We start from the raw sequence: 22,628 nt of genomic DNA, 5'->3' as shown, positions 1-22,628 counted from the left end.
TTTCTAACAAGGCCGGGATAGCCTGGTCAGTAGGGCGCTGGGCCCATGTCCGAGAGTTCGTGGGTTCGATCCCCGCAGGCCGAAAACTCCCCTTGTATAGTTGGTGACTGATGCACGTTAAAATTCTGTCGAGTCGCAAAGTCCTCCATGTTCCCATAGCAAATCAAAACCTCTGGGGGTACTGGACTGGAGCTCGATCGTTCTCTGATTCAGGTCAAAATTACGATCTGTGGATGAATGAATGGATGTTTAGGCTTAGGCTGAGATGTAGTACGAAGTTCCTGCCCGCAGAGCGGGCACTTCACTTCTTCTTCTGTGTTGATGCCCGTGGGCGACTAGAGTACTGTGTTTAGCAGTAAAAAACAAGAGAAATAGCAGAAGCACTGGTTGGCGTAAGTTTATACTTGTTGTCGTGCTTATAAAAGGACAAGTTAGGTATAAAACTAGGGGTGGATACTACAGAGTCGGCGATCACATGAAGGTCACTATACCTCTCTGGGAGTATCCATAGCTGGATGAGGGGAGGGGAAATATTATTTATAGAGCCTTGAAAGAACACAATCTGACGATAGGAATGACGTTATTGGGTTATAAAGTCTCATATCTGGTATTAATTCTTTATTCAGTAGTTCATTGAAGCCTGCTGGATCAGGATTTTTTGCTTTACTGAACAATGAGATACTTAGCTTACTGATAAATTCATTGATAGTGCTGATGTTAAGGTCGTTTCTGATGGCACTGTTCGGGAGGTAATATGGGGCACCAGTAATTCGTCTTAGAAATTTATTTTGAGTAACTTCTAGTTTCTTTAGTTGGGTTTGTTTAATGCAGTGGTTCCCAATCTTTTGTGGACCATCGCTCCCCTCTTGGGGTTGGCTGACACATATCGCCCCTTTCTCTTTTTGCTCAAAAAAACCATTCATTGTTGCTTGTGAGTAACCAAACACTGAAAATATGCTATGTTATTTCATTTTAATTTAAATTGTAATGCAAATAAGGAGGCACATTTATCCTGTCATTTTTATTAATTAAAAAAAATTTTGCATCTTTTTTTTTTCAAAAAGAAATATTTAAAACAAAGTAATCAACACAAAAGTACATTTTTTTAAATTCTTATTTTAATGTAATCAAGAAAAAGTTAAAACGTTAACAACTAAAACTTGAGAAAAAAAAATGAAGAGGGAGAAAGTACATTTTTACCACTTCAATGACTGCCCTGTTCTTGGTGTATTTCAAGTTAAAGCTTGAATGTCAGGTTTTATGCTCGTCAGATTTAAACGCGGGTCTCCTTTGAAGCAAATGTCCAACCTATCTCCTTGCATTGTGAGCAGCTGGAAGACAGAACTAAATCCTCTCTCCGCTAAATATGTTGACGGAAACGAGACGGGAAGTGGCTCAGTTTGTTTCCACAATTGTGGATAAGTGTCCATAAGCTTTACCCAAGCTAACTCGTTAGCGCATTTTTTAAAGACGACTTTAACCTCACAGTCATACTTCAAATCTAAAATCTCAGTCTACAAAGAGGAAGTGAGCTTATCCACAACTTCAAAAGAGAAAGAATCGAAAATCCAATTCGGAATTTCTAATTTCATCAAATCTTTAAATCTTGATTCCATAACTGATCAAGGTGATTAGTAAAAATTAAGATTTAACTTTCGAGAATCTCGATATCTGCCATTGAACACTTTTTAAGAGTTGGAAATTGCATTAGCTCTTTGCGACCAATGTTTGACTTGTAGATATCAAACTTGGCGCTGAATGAAGATAAGCCTTGATAATGTTCGTTTTATTTCCTTGAAGTTTTACGTTGATTTCCTTCATTTTTCCAAAACTATCAGTGGGGTACGCAGTTTCCAACTTGTGTTGTTTCAAACTCTCACTTAAAACAGGATCAGTGGTGTCGAGAAACTCAGTTACCGAATCCAGCAATTCGAAGAAACGGCTCAGTTTCCTTTTGAAAGCCGTCTCCCAGCTGTATGTAGAGCAGGAATTCGAAATCTTCATCATTTTCATGGCGAAGTTCTCGGAACAAACGGTTATTAGGAGAATTAGCTTTTATTTTATTGATGCCAGAAATAACCAATTTTTCGCAGCCAAAAGTTGACGATGAATGACATAATGAATGGTGAGATAATTTCCGGTACTTCTTTTTTAAGGTGACCCAGAAGCCCAGTATGACAACCAGACATGGTTGAAGCACCATCTGTTGCACAAGCACTAATATTTGTGAGGGGAATTTCTTTTACCTCAAAATAATCTTTGACCAATTTAAAAATCGACGATCCTTTTGTATCTGTGTTCAAAGTTCTTGTAAACAACATTTCCTCGTTAATCTTCTTACTCTCATTTATGAGTCTCACGTCACAGCTTTGTTATCTATCACAGTTGATTCCTCAATCTGCAACGCAAATTCACCTTCTTTCAGAAATTTGATGAGTTTTGATTCAACGTCGGCGGCCATCTCATCAATATGCCTGGAAACAGTATTATTGCTCACAGGAACAGAGTGACTTATCAGATTTCTGCCTGCGATACCAAAACGTATAACGAAAACGATCCTGCACTTGATTTTTTTAAATTTTTAACTATCACAATTCTTTGTCTACACCAGAACCATAGGTTTCATATATATTTTCAATTTCAATCTCAAATAGCTTTTATTATTAATATTATTAGCAATTTTTATCTTTTGAGTACTCGTCGCCCCCTGATCGCCCCCCTCAGGATTATCGCCCCCTTGAGAAGCTCTATCGCCCCCTCTGGGGCGATCGCCCCCAGGTTGGGAACTACTGGTTTAATGCATCCCCAGGCGGGCAGAATGGATGTATGAATGTGTCCGCCTTATAAACAGGTGTGACGTATGATGTGGCAGAAGTGGAATTCTTGGCCATAGATGGCGCCACTGAAGAACAAGAATCGCACAGTCTGCCTTAAATTTGCTAGGTTTCACCAAGCAGGCTTACTCGTGTGGCAAGTGGCATTAGAACCAACCAACCAACCACTATTTCCAACAATACTACCGCTTTATTCTAAAAAGTATTTGATAAATGAACCACCGTTCATAGCGAACTTATTGCTGTTTACTATATCGGGGTCTGAATATATTTGCAAGACTTGTCAAAGGGCCCTGTAAAGTTCGTTCTGCCATTTATTGTGGATAAAAGTAACCATTTCCTTTCTATTCCAAATTAAGTATTTGAGCTGGAGTATTTAAAAAGCTCTTTGGAAAAGTCTGTGTACATGAATTACAGCGTTTTTGTTTAGATTAAGACGGAGCGAGAAAAGAATGGAATGCTCATTGGTTTATGTGATTGTAGATTTGTTGTTTGCAGTTTGGTTGACTTGTCGTTCACAGTTCGTATTTTGCATGTTTTGGGACAGTTTTACAATTATTTATTTTTATATATTACAAATATTTAATTCCAGTTTATTCATGCATTATCAATCACAATAAACTGTTAATTTCAGCGTATTTAATTGCTGTAATTTTTATGAATTTTTAAATGAAATTAGGCTTAACGACTCGCTTTTTTTCCCGGAGATTTTCTTCTTGGCTGTAGTTGGTAGAAGGTATAAAGGAAGCTTTTATTTAGTAAAATATGTTGCCTAAACGAGAATAAAGTCGAGAATCAAATTTTCTTTAAGGAAATGCCAACAGGTCTTTAAAAGCCACTGGATTGAAAAATCGCGTCCTGTGCGTACGTTTACTCTCGGATCATGATGGGCTGGGGAATCTCTTCTTTCAATATAAATGTTAAAAATCTATATTTTCTACTATATTACGCTGGGCCCATATCCAAGAGGTCGTGGGTTCGATCCTCGCCGGCCGAAGACTCCCCGTGTAGTAAATGGTGACTGATGCACGTTAAATTTGTTGAGTCTCAAAGTCCTCCATGTTCCCACAACAAATCAATACCTCTGGGGGTACTGATCCAGGAGTTTCCTTGTCTTCTGGATTGGTTCAAAATTACAAGGCTACGGAGTTGAACGTAAGTAGTCGTAAACCCATGAAATTGGGTCGGCTGTTCAACGACGGTTATAAAATAAAATAAAATCTGGGGACGGGGTGCCGCGATGGCTCAGGGGAATGAGCGTTCCCCTTCCAATGAGGTGAACCGATGGCTGGTCGATACGAATTCCGCATCCGGCTTGCACCGACCACTGTAGTAAATGGCGACTGAATCTGTCGAGTCATAAAATCCTCCATGTTCCTAAAACAAATCCCACCTCTGGGGGTACTGATCTAGGAGTTTTTTTGCCTTCTGGATTGGTTCAAAATTACAAGGCTACGGATTTGAACATTAGCAGTCGTAAACCCAAAGGTCGGCTGTTCAACGACGGATATGAAATATAAAATATATTACAATCTAGAGCTGTGATGGCTCAGGGGATAGAGCGTTTGCCTTCCAACGAGGTGAACCGGGTTCAAATCCCAGCAATGGTTAGTCGATACGAATTCAGCATCCTTCTTGCATGCTGACGTGACCACAGTGCTGACGTGAAATATCCTCAGTGGTAGACGAATCACGGGTTAGGGTCCCCTTGCCGTCAGGCTAACCGTGGGAGGTTTTCGTGGCCTTCTCCTCTGCGTATCGCAAATGCGGGTTAGTTCCATCAAAAGTCCTCCACGAAGACAAGTTTCTCCTAATACTTGCTCCAGGAGTTCCCTTGTCTTCTGGATTGGGTTCAAAATTACAAGGCTACGGAGTTGGACATTAGTAGTCGTAAACAAAAAATTGGGTCGGCTGTTCAACGACGGTTATAAAATAAAATATATTACTATATTTAAACAATATATTTTTCTTATTGTATCGCATAATCTGTAGATTATTATTTATTCAACAGCGTTATACCTTTTAAAAAAAGTTTTATTTCATTAAGAGAAATAGCGCTTAATAATTTTTTTTATTGATATTTCCTCAAAACTTTACGGCAATAAAGTTATGCTGTTTGTGGTTTTGAGTCAGGAATTGAAAAAATTTGTCACATCTTAGATTTTTTTAAAATTTAATTTATTACAGTTTAAATTAATGAAAACCAATTTGGATGATGTTAAAAAATTATTTTAACGTTAATTGCAGAAAAACAAATATACTTATCAAAAATCAAAATTATTCTACATAACTACCTTTCAAAAACTGCTGAATGCAGACCAGGAAGAAAAATTTCTAAATATGTGTTCTTTTTTATTTAATTTTCAAAAATAAACTGATAGTGAACTCCATTATCTTCCGATATATATAAAATATAAAGCAGTCACCCAATCACAATTATTATTTTTTTTCCTGATGAAATTACACCCATGCAAATCTGCAATTAGCATAGGTAGTTTTGCATACAGTACCTGGCCAAATTACTAGGCGCACTATAAGATTCTATGTAAAATCTTAATTATTAGGTGACAGCTTTTATGCGACCGATTTGCTCTTGTTTGCGTTCGTGTATCAATTGGTTTAATTAGAAGATATATAAAATAAATTAGAGGATAGATTGTAAAAATGTGGAAGAAGAGAGGGCTTTAAATAAAAGGAGATAACTTAACAAAATATATTAACAAAAATAAGATACATATTCTGCTAGCCTTCTACTCGAGCCAGACATTCCATCTACATGGTGTACAAGTAAGAGTAATGTAAGTGTGGTGTCCTTGATATCACGTGATTGAGATGGTTGTTTCGTGGATCTGTATTCCACACGGCCGTATTGCTCTTCACCGACCGTGGTGACCACTATCTCACTAGTTGACATGTTTGTTCCAAAGGAAATTTTCTGAAATTACAGAAGAAAAAAAAGAACAGTACAAAAGCAAATATTTCAAAACAATTGGCTGTAAGAAAAAAAAAGTTAGTTTTTTTTTTTCAGTCCATATAGTTCCTCAATTTCCCCAGATCTTCATATGTCTGCAGCAGAGGTTATATTAGGACCATCGTGAGTTCCAAGTTTTCTTAAATTGTATCTATCGTTGTTGTTCACCTTAGTAACTTCATAAAGACCGTAGATTTTTGGTCTCAACTTGAGTCCTGTACCGAACTCCGTTCGTTGAATGGCAACGACATCACCTTTCTCATACCTGTGAGCTTTCTTCCGCTTTTTGTCATATGTTCGCTTGTTTTCCTCTTGAATCTTATAAATGTTAACTTTAGCGTTGTCACTAATTTCTTGTCTGTTACACATAATGATGTTTTCATGTTCTTCCTTCAATATTTCCAAAAGCTTGTCATCTTGTTTTTGTTTCATTTTAATGCCAGTGAGCAGTTCAAATGGCGAGTATTTGGTACTTCTAGATGTAGTAGAGTTTAATGTTCTTTGTACTAATGGTACGTATTTATACCATTTCTCTGGCTCATTCATGGATAGTTTTGCTAAAATTGGAATGAGTGTCTCGTGAATCCTTTCAATCATTCCGTTTCCTCGTGGGATTCCAGTTGTGATGGTAAGATGAGTAATGTCTTCATTTACACAATAGTCACTAAATTCTTTTGAAGTAAACGCGACACCTTTATCACTAATCAGTCTTTTAGGATTTCCAAAATTTGTTTGTTGTTGGTTTAATTTCTGAATGGCATCGAATGATGATGTAGATTTTACAGGATGGAGCCATACAAATTTTGTAAATGCATCTACCACTGAAAAAATATGGTTGCAGTTTTTACTGGTGGAAGGCATTGGACCGATAAAGTCAATGTGATATGTATCTAATGGAGTGTCACCTTTTGGAATTGGATTTAATAAACCCCCTGCTTTTCCCTTTTTCCTGTTTACTAAAATACACTTAACACAACTTTTAATTACATTTTCTACGCACTGTCTGATGTTTGGGAAAAAATATTTATCTTTAAAAAGATTTTCTGTTTTAGTTACCCCATAATGACCTAATTCATGATCAATCATGAGCATTTTTTACAATTTCTATTTGCATGGTCTTAGGGACCACTAATAAATTTCTATCGTTCACAATTTTGTAAAGAATATCATTTTTCACAAAGTAATTTTCAGTTTTACCATAGTTAATTAATTCCTCAATTGTTGATATAAATTCGTCATCTTTTTGGGCTGTTGAAATGTTAGGTGTTATTACAGGGGCTTAAATAATCATTATTGGATAACGACTTAAGGCATCAACGAGGCGCATGTGTGTCCCTGAACGATGAATTATTTCCTATTCAAATTCTTCTAGAAATAATGCCCAATGAGCTATTTTAGGAGTAATTTCTTTTTTCTCCATAGTTTTTTGGAATGCTGAACAATCGGTAACAATTTTGAATTTTTGTCCTAATAAATAAATGCGAAATTTTTGTAAAACTGTTATGATAGCTAAGACCTGTAACTCGTAACTGGAATATTTTTCTTCCTGTACTGAGGTTTTTCGACTCATGTAATGAACTGGGTGGAGTTTTCCATCATCTCCCTCTTGCAATAGGATTGCTCCGTAACCAAGTTGCATCTGTATGCAATTCAGTTCTAGCACCCTATCTAAACAAATTAAGAACCGGGTTTGTTGATAATTTTTCTTTCAATTTTTGAAAAGGGATTTTTTGTTCTGGTCCAAAAATAAAATTAGTTTCTTTACGCAATAAGTCGCTTAATGGTTTTGCAATGTATGCATATCCTTGAATAAATTTACGGAAATAACTTGTAAGGCCTAAGGAACTCTGAATTTGTTTGATATTCTTAGGTTCAGGAAAATTTGTAACTGCTTTCGTTTTCTCCATTGAAGGTGTGATAGTTCCGTTTTCGATTATGTGTCCCAAGAAATTAACTTTAGTTTTTGGAAATTGACATTTTTCGAATTTTATCTCTAAGCCATATTCTGAGGCAATCTTAAAGATTTTTGTTAAACGCTCTAAACCTTCTATTTCATCCTTCGCTATTACGTCTATACCGTCCATGTATATTACCATAATACCTTCATTAATAAGATCTCTGAATATGTGATTAATGAATCGTTGAAATTCGGCTGGGCTATTGGCTAAACCGAAGGGCACTTTGGTAAATTCATACTGACCATTGGTGGTGACAAATGATGTTTGTTTTTGACTATCTTCATTTATTTGTAAGTGAAAAAATGCGTTTTTAAGATCCAGTAGAGAATGAATTTTTGCCTCGCTTATACTATCTAAAATATCACCTAAGACAGGAAGGGGTAATCTATCCTTAATTGTCTTTTTGTTTAACTTACGATAATCCACGCAAAGAAGCATAGTACCATTTTTCTTCTTACACAAAAGAATAGGGGAAGCAAAATCTGAATTACTTGGTTTAATTATAACCATTCCTTTTGATAACCATTCCTTAATTTGAGAATCAACTATTTGTTTTTCAACATATGGTAATCGACGAGGTTTACAATAAATAGGTGTATCGTCTGTTAAGATTATTTTCATTTCTAAATTACTTGTTTTCACTTTGTGAGGCTTATAGTTTTGAATAAGATTAAATACACCCTGTTTAACATGCTCATTTTTGATATGATTTAAGTGCATAGTATTTATATCATTTATATTCAATTGAAAACAATTAAAATTATCATCATGAAATTTAAATAAAAGGTTTTTATCATCATGCAAAGTATCACATAATAAAGAACTATCAAAAGACAAGGAATCATTTAAACACAGATCGTTTTTCATGTTTAAAAGTAAACATTGAGATTGAGAATTTTCCTTTTGCAATAAATCTCCTGCATAAGCATTTTGATCATTTATTTTTTTTATTCGAAGTGTTTGAAGTTGTTTTGAATTTAACATCTGGCGAGTCTGAACTCTCGAAAAGAAGAGATTTTACTTGAGGAATTATGACGCAACTCATCGAAAGTTTATCGGTTACTGCGAACGGGATGCATAATTCACTTGGGAGTGAAATTGTAAGAGAATAAGTTTTCGCTTTAATTATCTCTCCGAAACAGCTTTTTAATTCAATTGAACTTTCTGGAATACGATCTTTCAAATTTACATATTTGCTATTTATAACACAAATGCGTGACCCCGAATCTACTAAACAATCAATTTTTCGTTCATTAAGTTTTAATTCAATAAATTCCAAATTATTTACACATTGTTCGTTGATAGAGTTTTTACTTTCGATTTGATTAATCTGATTTGCATTAATTTGTGAAGGATTAGTTTGGTTTTGAGTTTCTTTAAATTTCATGTTGCAATTTCTTGCGAAATGAGAATTCGCACGGCAAATGTAGCAGTTTCCAATGTCTGGCAATTTATCTGTTCGTTTATAAGTGTTTGCCCTATATTTTTCTTGATGAGTGTTTTTAGAATGAAAAGTGCTCCTATATCGATGTTGATTTTCTGTATCTGCGAATGTTAACTGCAGTTCATTTTGCGATTTTCTTTTTGCCGTAAAGTAAATATCGCATTCTTGTGCTAATTCGAAAGGCTTGAACCAACCATTAGCCATTCTTACGCCAATATGGGCGGATGTATCTCTGTCTAGTGTTTCATATATTTTATCGGAAATGATTAAATCACATAATGTTTTAAAGTCATTTACTTCTCTCAGAGGTAAATAATACTCAAAAGTTGAACGAATTCGTGTTGCAAATTGAATGTGTGATTCATCAAAATTTTTTCTTTCGCGGCGAAAATTAAATAGACTCTGTCGAAGAGTTAATTGGTATTCTCTTAAGGTTAATGATTTCAGTTTTTCGTAATTTTTTAATTCCTCTTCTTCCACGTATAAAAGCTCTTTGTTTGCTTTTTCTTGCAAAATTGCTGTGAGAATTTCGGACTTAAGTTCATCTTTTACGTTTTTTGTTTTGAATGCTCGCTCCAAAGAATTAAAGAATAAGCTAAGATTTTCAGGATTTTTCGGAACAGTTACTGTTAAGGTTCGTATACTTTTAATAAGTGATTCTAAATCTTGATGCGGTTTAGTTAAATCAGAACTGATGTTTACGCTCATATCTTCATTTTGACTAAGTCACTAAGTGATTGAAGTTGAATTTCTTTTTCTATTCTAGCTAATTTTACTTTTTCTTGTTCTAAATTAAGTTGTTGCATTTTTAATTCTTCGTCAGCTATTAATTTCCTTGCGTTTATAATTTCGTCTAATAGTTTCTTTACTTTGTTCGGGTCTTTTTTATATTCGTCTGAATTTTCAATTAAAGTTTTCAGTTCGCTTACTGTAGCGTTTGAAGGAGTGGGAATATTTAGTTCTTGGGATAAAGTTATTAAATCTGTTTTTGTTGATTTATACATGATGATGTTCACAAAAAGAAGAAAAAAAAATAAAGAGTCACCTACTTCAAAGGTTTCTTTGCAGATAAAATTTTTAGTATCCGGTTACACTTGTGCAACACACAATTCAGGCACGAACTCTGTATCAGTTGACGATATGCGGTAGTTTCAAGCAACTTCAACGGTGATTCTAGTAGTTTTCAGCAACTTTGATGGCGATTCTAGTTGTTTCCAGCAATTTCCACGGCAAATCTAGTAGTTTCCAGCAACTTCACAACGTTTCTAGTAGTTTCCAGCAACTTCACAGCGTTTTTCATTCAATTTAGCCCTGCGCGGCACTTGAAAAATGGAATGTTTCGTTTTCACAGTTTGGTTACGCAATGCTCAGCGTAGTTTTACAGTTAGGAAGTAATTTTTAGTCCTTCTCGACTCAAATAGTTCTAGTGATTTTTGCCCTACGGGACGTAATCGACGTTGTTTTGAAGAATGGATTAATTTTGGCCCTACGCGGCTCAAATAGTTTCTAATAGCTCAAATTTGACTCGTTGGCTATAAACGTTGAAAAAATGAAAAGTATTGCCCAAATCGCGATCCACATTCCCGTGGACGAGCCCCCATTTGTGGAATAAAGGGGGTGAAGAGAGGACTTTAAATAAAAGGAGATACGCTAAACTTAACAAAAATAAGATACATATTCTGCTGAAGTTCTACTCGAGCCAGACATTCTAACTGATTCCATCTACATGGTGTACAAGTAAGAGTAATGTAAGTGTAGTGTCCTTGATATCACGTGATTGAGATGGTTGCTTCGTGGATCTGTATTCCACATAAATATAGACTGTTTATTATTTCAGGTATTGTATTAGTATATTATAATTAGACCAAATTATTAGACGCGCTGTAGTGTCTTAATTGCATGTTTTGCATGAGTTTATATGCAATAATTTTACAAGCATGTAAAGGGTTTTTATTCAGGAGATTTTTTATATACTTCCTATTTGTATTAATTTTTAACGTATTGCATTACAATGTTAACTAATTGATACACGAACGTAAACAAATGCAAACCGGTTTCACCTGCGTGAAAGCAGCATTGCTATTCAGTATCACCCAATAATTAAGATTTTGCATGGAATCTTATAGTGCGTCTAATAATTTGGTCAGGGACTGTTTATTGTTTTTAGATTTTTGATAGATATTTTTGTTTTTGCGTAATTTACGCTATCATTTTTTAGCGTCATCCCAATCGGTTTTCATTAACTTTTTTAACTGTTTTGAAATTAAATTTAAGAAAAATTTAAAAACAGATAAATGTGTAGTTTTTAATGCCCTACTCAAAACCATAAATCGCACAATTTTATTGCATACATTCTTTTGAAAAATGTATAAAATATCTACAATTTATCAAGCACTGTTTTTTCTTATCGATTAAAGTGACCCCTTTATTTTTTATAATTTTTTAAAGGGTACTTCACTTTAGATCATCAAAATTTTTCGAATACGAAAAATTATCAAGAAAACACAAATCAAAAATTTAACTTTAAATCAAGATGGCGAAGGTTTCTTATTGGAATGAATACAGAAAATAAGAGAAAAAAATAAAAGAAAACGCTCATTTGTGGACTTTTTTTTTTAAATATTTCCAATGGCAGAGAACTTGACAAAAAGGGGAAAAAAGACATGAACAAAAAAAAGAAAACAAAACAAAAAGTCATTGTCTCATTCGGCCTCGAGCCTCCCAATAACGCTCGACCAAGGAACTCCCACGAAGCGCTCTGCAGTGTGAAATGTCATGACTAAGGCCCGGATTTTGATGACATTTGCATTTTTTTTTGCATTTTTGGACATTTTTTGTCTTTTAGAGCATTTTTTTAGATTTATAGGGCATTTTTCCTTAAATTTTGGGGCGTGTTTTGCATTTTAATGCATTTTTTAAAGTTTTTTGTTGATTTTTTCCAATTTTTACTATTTTTTTTATCAATTTTCATTATTACACTAGCTTCCAAACAATGAAGAAAATCTATAGAATATTAACAGGTGAAGCAAAATCTTTTCAAGTTGAAGAAGAATTGTCAGTAAGTGAGACCGTCTTTTTCAAGTACGCATCTATAACATCAGTAGACGTTGAAAGAAGCTTCTGCAGGAATGAAAATTTACTTTCAGACAAGAGACGCTCGTTTACATTTCAAATTATCAAAAAACATTTAATAATCCAATGTAATTCTGATATTTAGTAATATTATGAGATGGAAGTTGTTATATCCATTAAAGTTTCTATACAAAATAAAAATATTTTGGTGTCAATATATTTTCCTTTTCTTGTTATATTAGGATATAAAACATATTTTTTAAACTTTAATGAACGTAGAACAAGTATTGCATTGCTTTATATTTTTTAAATGACTCATAATAATTTTAAAGACCGAAATATTTTTTTAATTCAATATTTTTACTTTATTTAAGGCATTTTTTGGCCCTTTTTAAGGGCATATTTTGCACTTTTTAAGGGCATTAGTTGAGATTTTTTAGGTCATCAAAATCCGGGCTCTAGTCATGACCATTCATGATGACGTGATCCCCACAGAAATAACAAAAGGGGTCCGCAAACAAATAGATGTCCAGCCAGACAGTCTTGCCATACCAGGTACAAAGACTGAACATCGCAAATGCATCACTGCGAGGATACTCCGGAATGCTCAGCTGATCTAAATGTCCCCAACTTTTTTCACTTGATTTTTATAAAAATCGAACGAAATCATAGGATGTCCAAAATAAAAAAATGGGATAATCTGTAAAAGGTACAAATGTGGTCTATTCTGATATATCTTTATCGTACTGTTTCAGATTTTTTAAGACTTTTAAATTAGGAAGAATAAAAACGCTAATAAGGAATTTTTACGCATTATTAAATTTTATAAGGATAAATTGAGGGTATTAATTACTGGAGTGTAGTAATTATAGGAATAGTCTAGTAATTAATGCATTGTAATGTAATTTGATAGACTGTACCTTCTATGTTTAAGGTTTTATCCGAGCCAATTTTCCCATTTCTAAATACTAAGTAAAAAATTGGTTATATGGATCCCAAAAAGATGCAGTCTTAAAAAGCAGCACATTTTAGGTAACACTTGAGCTTTGTAGCGCGCAACATCATGTTTCTTTAAGATTTTATAGGTTTATCAATCATGCTGTATTAATTTGTTGAACTGTTACAAGTATAGTAACAGCATGCTAGCGGTTACTATACTTGTAACAGTTCAACAAATTAATATCACACTGTGCTATTAAGTAATTGTTACATATTGTCTACTTATTCTAGTAATAATAAATACTCAATATTTATGAGGGCTGTATGATTTAGGGAGCAGCTGCTACGAACAAAATCGTACCACTTCCAGACCTTTCAAAAACAGTTTTCAGTATTTACTGAACAAATATCATTGCTAAATATAAAATATATAAGTAATACTATTTCAAGTACAAAACTTTTTTTTTATTTTCTTTACTTTTAGCGATATTTGCTTTGAAATTTTATGTTTATTTGTCGAGAAGTATACCTATTCATTGACAATCTTTCTATTTTGTTTGATCTCTTCTGATACTGTACTCTTCCACCATGCATAGGATCCCTTTTTTTCAAAGTCATTATTGTTCGTGACTTGAAATTCGTATCTATAAAAACAAAAGTATGACAGTAAGTATCGTGTCGATATCGTTCATTAGCTGACGCATACTGATGTGTAATGGGGTTCGACGTATCACATCTGAAGTTCGCTGCACTCTTAGTGTAGCTCTAATATGACATTTAAACCAAAATCTTGGTGTCGACCATTTCTATGCCAATATTCATATTTTGGTAATAGTACCGAAACCTCATTATATGTTACATTATTTACACTATTTTTACTCTTTTTTTAGCTTTATTAATATTCAACAGCCTATCTTTAAGTGGATAATACTTATTTGTTAAAAATCTTTATTTATCCCGTTTGACGACAATATGATATTCTGTACACCTTGTTTTTGACGCATTACTACGTTCCGGTTTAGTCTTTCCATTTCCTCTTATTTTTGACGGATCATTTTTAATTCTCTTGCCTGCATGATAGGAGAGAATTGCATTAAAACAGTAAAAGATCTAAGCAAAAGTGCTTTCAAAATGAACATTTGATTAATATAAAAAAGGCATTTTTAAAATAAATAATTATTTTTAGGTGCTATTTGGATGCCCATAGAAATGAGTCAACTTCCATAAGATGCCCTTCCGATGCCATCCATTAATTTCAGTGTTGTGCAGTTTAATTGTGGTTGTGATAACCTTTCTACTCCAATTAATTGCCCTTACTACATCTTGGTGGTCCACTTACTCTGCAAAAACAGAACTGGGTAAGTATCTTTCTCACCTTCCATAAACAATGGTATACAATAATTTCAGTGTTCAGCATTTTTATTGTTTCGACTCCTATTAATAGCTTTACCACAGTCTATTTACACGGAAAAATCAGAATTAATTTTAATCACCCTCAACTTCCATAAGCACCGTCCTTCCAAAGCCATCCATAAATTTCAGTGTTGTGCAGTGTTATTTTGATTGCAATAACCTTTCAGTTAATTGCCCTTCTTCGTGGTCTACTTACTCTACAAAAACCGAATTAGATAAGTATTTTGCTTGTTAATTATTCACAATTTTTGAAAATATTTATGAGCTCAGACAATGTAGCGTTGGAGTAAGTTTCCAAGTGTTAAAAAATTAGAACACAACCGCTTTAACAAAACTTTCTTTATATGAAGATTAAGCGCCATTTTCTTAATTAGCATAAAGGCACTGACTAAATATGGGCAAAATCTAACCTAACTGTAAAAAATCTCACAAGAGTTATAAAAATAATATATTATTCGCTAAATAGCGTAATTTAGTCTGACAACAGAGCTTTTGAAATACAGCGTTTGTAAAAACAATACAGCTGCATGTTATCCCTGTTTTACGATAACTATAAGCATTAAAGTGGTATCTTAAAACGTAAATTTATTACCATTTACACATAAAGTTTGGAGAAACGAAATATACGACCCTGCCATGATATATTATTAAGAAAAATTTCTTGATTTTTAATTAAATGATTTTATTATTTTTAGAAATTTAAATGGTAGATAGCACAAGAAAATATCCACTTAATCCAAACACTCTTTTTCTAATCATTGCAATATAAAAAATTAAAAATAGATCAATTTTGTTATTACTTTCTTGGAAATATGAAAGTGGTAAATAAATTAAAATTTTTCTTTATAAATATGAAATTGAATTTTTAACAAACGTATTTTGTTTAGGTAAACCTAGAGAAGAGGGTCATTATGGTCTATGGGTGTTATGTTCCACCAAAGCACCCCGACACAAAGAAGATTGCGATCCTTTGGATACTTTTTTCCAAGTTCCAATTTATTGTCAAATTGCTGGAATACTTGCAGTCATTCATTTGTTACTTGTTCTCGCACTTTTGCCACTCGAACTTGTCTGGGCTGCACATTTTTTTCGGAACCTTCAAAATCTCAAACCTAAAGTTTTGTGCATAGCTAAAGTCGCCGCCGCTGTCCTTGCAAGTAAGTTTTTTTATTTTTAAAATCTACTTTCAAAATTGCTAGAAATTTTTTAGGTACTCAAATCGAACTTTTCTTATTAGTTGCCAAATACGATTCACTACGAAATTCTGACTTTTTTTTTTTGCTCAGAAAGGAACTACTTCAAATACTCATATATTGAGTAATTTGTTATAAATTTTTTTAAAATTTTTAATTGATAATTTTGTCATTAATTTAAAATTGTTCCAAGAATTTTGTTTAGTTTAATTTAAAATAAAAAAAAAATTTTATTTATATATAATATATAAAATAATTATAGCGAAAAAAAAAATTAATATATTTTTTTTTATTTTTTTTTTATTATAAAAGCGTCTGTATTTCTCTAACCATTCAAGCTAGGTGTTTGAAATTTTATGCAGTTATTGCAAATAACAACCAAAGTAATCGAAGTTACAAGTTTATTGCTATATTTTCTGGCAAATGGTGTTTAAAATTCTTGTTTTCATTCATAATTTATTACCGGATTTTTAAACCTCTGAAATTTTTGAACTTTAATAATATTTATGAGAAATCACACAACTTAAGCATACATCTCTAAAGTTATTTAATAATCCTCTAAATATTTCTTGGGAACTTAAAGAAAATGTTAAAAACTGAAAGTGTCTCTTCCATTTTTGTAGGGTAGTGCTTGCATGCATATATATATATATATATATATATATATGCACAAAATCGAACAATCGAATCAATATATGTGCACAAAATCGAACTGCATTCACTTTGGTTACTTACTGTGAGTTCACTGAGTTCATATTCTGTGGTCATTCGGATCAACGCGTCTTGATGTTGAGTTGTTTTCTTGGGAACACATGATTTTGGTAGATCGTGCACACTCTTTACATTCTTTAACTTCTTTACTATGTGGCCAAAAAATGATTTTGGAATTCCAAACTTGGTTGCAATATCAGAATATTAAGCTTTTTTTCAGTTTCTTTAATAATCAAAATTCGAGTGGCCGANGGTCCAAACTATCGACCGCTCTTCATATATATTGCACTTGTATACGCGCATCTAACATTGCTATACAAAAAAGGGAGCTATTTTTTTCCTGTGTTTTTTTTTTTTGTTGCTTAATCGAGTGTAGAAAACAAGAACAGAAAAAATTAGTATTTCAAAAGTTGCAATTTTTTTTGTTGTGTTATAAAAGTGTTATTTTTTATTGTACTTATTATGAAGAAATTCCTTATAATTTCAAAGTTATTTATCCTATCGACTTGAATTTTATCTCATTCAATTCAACATAAAAAATTGCATCGGGCTTTACATGTTCAGATAGCTTCTAGATAGCAATGTAATAAGTGTATGTAACAATATAAATACTTTTTATACATAAAGCGCTTTCAAACTTTCTCTCGTATAGTCTCGTAAAAAAGAGAAACGAAACAATGCCTTAGATAGCAATGTCAGATGCATACGAATTTGTACTTTTTGTACATAAACCCATATAACTTCCATACTATTAGTCCGATCACCTCGTAAGTGGTTTTATTCAATTCAGCATAAAATATCTCACTTACCGGTGTAGAATATATTGAATTTTCCCCATTACAAATCTATCCCATTTCCCACAAAAAAAGGGAGAAGAGCAGTGAGGGCTCAAGCGATAGAGCGTTCGCTTTCCATTGAGGTTGAGCGGGTTCGATTCCCAGTGATGGCTGGTTGCTACGAATTCCGCTTGTACCGAGCACAGTGCTGACGTAAAAATATCCTCAGTGATAGAAGGATCATGAGTCCCCTTGCCGTCAGGATAACCGTGGGATGTTTTCGTGGTTTTCCTCTCCATGTAACGCAAATGCTGGTTAGTTTCATCAAAAAGTCCTCCACGAAGGCAAATTCTCCCAATACTTGATCCAGGAATTCCTTGTTTTCTGGATGGGGTTCAAAATTACAAGGCTGCGGAGCTGAACATAAGTAGTAAACCCAAAAAATTAGGTCGGCTGTTCAACGACGGTTATAAACTATAAAATAAAAAAGGAAGAAGCGTATAGAGGAATGTAAGAAAGTTTACTATGTACTATTTATAATGCTCTAGCAAAGCTTTCTGCGAAAAAAAAAAAAATGGTTTTAGTGTTACAACTTTTTATTGCTATAATTACTGGACTAAGATGTATTTTATTTGTGTGAAAAAACTGTGCTCACGACGAAGTGTTGCTTTGACGAGTTGCAACATTGTCGTTGCGACAGGCTGTGCCTACACGGAATTGTGCTCATAACGAATTGTACGCTGGTGAATTGTCGTTGCCACGAGTTGTGCCCATGACTAATTATCGTGGCGATGAGTTTTGCCCATAAAGAATTGTCGCCGCCACAAATTGTGCTCACGACGAATTGTTTCGCGACAAACTTGTGTGGGACAAATTGGCGCAGAACCCATGTTTTCTTATTTTTTAAATAGGTATTTATGCTTTAAATCATAGTTACACGTACTATTTGTTGTTTAGGTATTCTTTCAGTATTGGTAGCTCTTCTTATTAGTATTTCTGAGAACAGTCAACAAGAATATCGTGTTCAAAAAGGGTGGTCTTTCTGGATACAAGTAAATATTTACCTCTATTATTATATAAACACACCTGTAAATTTTTGTCATCATTTTTATATTTATTTTACTTGTGATTTTAAAGTCACAGAAACTTAGTCATATTTTAATTTATTTTGTAAATTTATAAATAATTGACTAGGCCCGTTCTTCAATTTGGTTATTCTAATTATTATTTTATTGTTTTACGTTCAACTTATGATTTGTTCATGTACTACAGATTTGAAATCGGTGTAAGAATATTATTCTCAATGTTTCGATTCTCCATTATTTTCTTCTCCGCTGACAAGTTTTGCTTTTTACCCGTGTCTTAAGGCCTGTTTATACGATGCAAGTTCTTGGACGAAGAGTAATTGAAATTGATGGAAACTTGTTTTGCTTTGAACTTGGATCGTGTAAATGATCATCCAAGTTCTTGGTCCTTGGATGATAGTACAGCAAGTTCTACTTTCCATCCACGTTTTTCCTCCCTTAACCAATCAGCTTCTTAAGTTTTGTGACGTCAACAAGCAGGCATCAGATTATGCCATTTAGCTGTCGGTTTTCATATATTTTATTCCAAATAAATTAATCTGTTCCAAAGAGTATAGCCATCCAAACTGTATAGCCATTAACCTATGATTATATAGTGTTCCCGACTTTGACTGATTACTTTGCCGACTTTGACTTGACCCCAGAGTTGTGAAAAAGGCATAAAAGGATGAAAATTCATCGTGATACCCAAACGAAGTTAAGAAGGTTAGTACTGCAACGAAGAAATTAAAAAAGAGAAAGAAATAAATAAAGGAAAAGAAAATCGCATTTAGGTTTTAAATCTAAAAAAGACGAAAAATGAAGGTTAATTGAGATTTGCCTTACCTAAATTAAGCGCTTGTATGCACTTCTTACACTTTTATACTGATGTCCTACCTTATTTAGGCATACTATGCTCTCCAGGTGCGTATCCAAGAAAGTGAACTGGACACGCTGTACCTGTAGTATATCTCCGCGTTCTTCAATCCGTGAGAGTTTTTCTTATGGGATCATCTTAAATAACTAGTTTATAATCTTAATTGTAAATTTTATCTGAGGATATATTGTTAATTAGATCCCTTGCAGAAGCATTTCACTCTGATGAGTTTGCTTTCGAACAACATTTCGTTTTTTAATAATATTAATAAATCTTTTCCATACTAATATCTATATTGTATTAAACTCTGTTATTTTGTGATAAATTTCAAAATTTGAATGAAATGGGTTGTTTATAGTTTGTGAGTCATAAACTTTAAAAAAAAAAATTTCCTGTTTCAAAATTTTTAATTCTCCAAAAATGTTGGTCTCATTTTGCTCAAATTTTGCAATTTGTTATTTAAAATTTTGTAGAAATTTGTCCAATTTACGTTTCAAATTTTTTCTCCCATTATTAAATAAAATAATAAAAAAGTAATAAAAATTATAAATAATTATAAAAATATAATTTTTGCTTGGATTTGCCTCAAACAAGTTTTATAATTTTGTGCAAAACGTTAACAAATCGGCTAAAAATTTTTTGAGATATGGTGACATACGCAAAAAGGAAAATTTATGTTAAGGGGTCCAAACTATCGACCGCTCTTCTAACTTAATAAGTGGGACCCTATTTTCCACATTGAGATTAACCCCCATGTTTTGATAGTCAAGAATCCGACGGAGAAAAGGCACGCTTATTCAATCACAGTAATTTTTGTTGTTGTTGTATTTGTAGTTTGTTTTATTTAATTTAAGGTATAACCCTCTGAAATATTAAGATTGGAATTTTGTACGTTATTAGAACAAACATCTAATATTTAAAACAAAAGTTATTCAGGGTGATATTTTTTAATGGCCACTGTTCATATTAGCTGTTTTTCAATAAATTTGTGCCACCCAATAGGTATGAAGGGTTTTGTCTTCACTTTCCATGGCTTAATCCAGAGTTCGACTACCCGCTTGAAACATTTTTTTTGTTGTATCTGATTACACTGACTTCCTTCTATGTCATAGTTGTTTGAAATCCATTCTAATGCAATGTTTCTGACAGAAAAAAAAGTCCAAAAACGGTTAGGTGGCTAAGAAGCATGATGCAAAGATCTGGTGGTTACTACTACCATCTGCCCATCGATCTATATTGTAGTACATTAATGCTTGCGAAAATTACAACACTATTAAAGAATTGCTAAAATTTAATTCCACATAATACTGATAGGGGTACAAATGAGCATGCGCAATGATTTTGTAATTCTAATCATTTGCATGTTTTAAATCACTTTACATTTCATTGTAAGTTACCCCTTCTTGGTGTTGCAATGTACACAAACATGAGTGCAGTATAGTGCCCACTAGTATTTTAATTTTATTATCTTTAAAACGTTCACAACCGTAATCATGTACAGAAGATTCTCCTTTCACAGCGATTCCAGCGGCCCATGGTTTTACCGGCCTCAATTTAGTACTTAGTACATATACAGACTCTTTAGTACGTGAGCGTATGGACGTGCTTCTTTCGCCGATACTGAACGGTTTAAGAATCTTAAAAACTCTTAGCGTAGCTGTTGTGAGTTAATTACAAAATGTTTCTTGATTTCCTGAAATGTTATTTTATATGTCAGAACTTTACAATAAATTTCTTTTAGATATTCGTGATATGTATGGATGTAATGATAGTTTTGCTTTACCTCATTGAAAATCGTCGATTTTGGAAGCAGCTTATACAACAACAAGTGGACCCTGAAGGAAAAGGTGCAGAAACTTACGGCAATCCAACTTTTGATGCTGATTCACCAGATTTGAGACGAAATTACATTACAAATGGAGCCGTAAGCTTTACTCTAACAAGTGGTCAACCATACAATGCCCATGAAGATGAAAAAGTACCAACTCCCGAGTTAGAAAAAAAGGGTGATTTTAATTCTTTGGCTTATGAAAATGAATCGTATCAAGAAAATTCTCCAGGTGCTGTTAAAAAGAAGCCTTGAAATTTCTATAATTTTAAAGCTGTTTTCGAAAGCTCTCTCGTCACATAAAATAAGTTTTTTTACGATTTATATGCCAGTTATATAATTTATTATGCCTATTTTATTATGCTACAAGTAATATGCCATTTTTGCAATTATTGCAAATTTGTAACAGTTACTCACGTCTGTTAGGTTAAGGCCTATATCTAGCATCTATCATTTTTGCTAATTGTGAAAATGGCGAAGAACGTTAACCCGAAAAAAAAGCCACGTTTTGCAAAATAAAACGCGTTTTTGAAACATTTAAATTTTTAAAAGTTACACCAATGTTGCATTGTTATTTATAAAGTTTTCAAAATTATTTATTAAAAGTTTCATGAGTTTAAAATTATAGCTTTTTTTCAAGTTTAGGGCGTTTGCCAAGACGAAAGAGCTTCGAAGAACAAATTTCGTTAATAATTTAATTGTAATAATTCATCATTTTTAAATTATAATTTTTAGTATATTTGCGTTAATAGCAATTATTATCAATAATTTAATTATAATTAATATCAATAAAATATTTTGAATGGTTATTAATCAATAGTGTATTAGTAATATATATATATTTTTTTACAATTTGTGTTATTATTTTTATATATTGAGTTATAACTTTTGCAGCATTTAATGAATCTTAAGAAATAATTTATTAAGTTAGCGATCGATATCTTATATTTGTCGAAATGAAGTTATAAATGCCATTGAAATTAATCGAACAAAGGCTGAAAATATTTTTCAGCTTTGCTTTTACAGATTTATTATTTTAATCTAATGTAAAATTTTACTCTATTTTGTTTCAATGACTAATTAAGAGGCTTAAAAATTTTTGTGGAAAGAGGAACAATGGTGACAATTTTTTAGCTATATGAGATAAAGGTTTTCAGAAACTACTGAATTCAAACATTTTATTCAAATTTTAAAATTAACTGCATACTTTCGGATATAGTTAATAACTAATGCTGAACTTCTATAGCTAGGATGAGAAGTAAACGAATAAGAGCAAATATTACATAAGCATGCTTTTGATACCTTGTCAGCAAAAAATAAGTCACAAATCTCCTCTCATGCATACGTAAGAAAAACACAGCGTTTTTTAATTTTATACGGGAATTCTAATTTAAAGAATTTTAGGATTAAACTTGAGTAAAGATGTAATTTTGCATTATTAAACAAAGTTAACTTTTAATTTATTTCATAAAATTTTAAAATATATAGAATTTTTGCCAGCTTTTTCTTTCCCCAAATTTAATTTTTATTTCAAAATTTTCTAAGTAT

At 32.8% G+C, this 22,628-nt stretch overlaps 1 protein-coding gene across 1 annotated transcript in view; it reads left to right on the top strand.

Annotated features, from left to right (window-relative positions):
- LOC107449173 (uncharacterized) overlaps window positions 1-21,893 on the top strand; it is a 38,859-nt gene extending 16,966 nt beyond the window's left edge. Inside the window, exons 2-5 of the mRNA XM_016064626.4 lie at window positions 14,405-14,576; window positions 15,519-15,788; window positions 18,269-18,363; window positions 20,994-21,893. Of these exons, the coding sequence (XP_015920112.1) occupies window positions 14,447-14,576; window positions 15,519-15,788; window positions 18,269-18,363; window positions 20,994-21,335 (837 nt within the window). The 5' untranslated portion in view covers window positions 14,405-14,446 and the 3' untranslated portion in view covers window positions 21,336-21,893. The remainder of the gene's footprint in view (window positions 1-14,404; window positions 14,577-15,518; window positions 15,789-18,268; window positions 18,364-20,993) is intronic.
- The last annotated feature ends 735 nt before the right edge of the window (window positions 21,894-22,628 follow it).

Source organism: Parasteatoda tepidariorum, chromosome X2 (assembly GCF_043381705.1).
Source record: "Parasteatoda tepidariorum isolate YZ-2023 chromosome X2, CAS_Ptep_4.0, whole genome shotgun sequence".
Taxonomy (NCBI): domain Eukaryota; kingdom Metazoa; phylum Arthropoda; class Arachnida; order Araneae; family Theridiidae; genus Parasteatoda; species Parasteatoda tepidariorum.
This window is presented reverse-complemented; position numbering and strand designations above follow the sequence as displayed.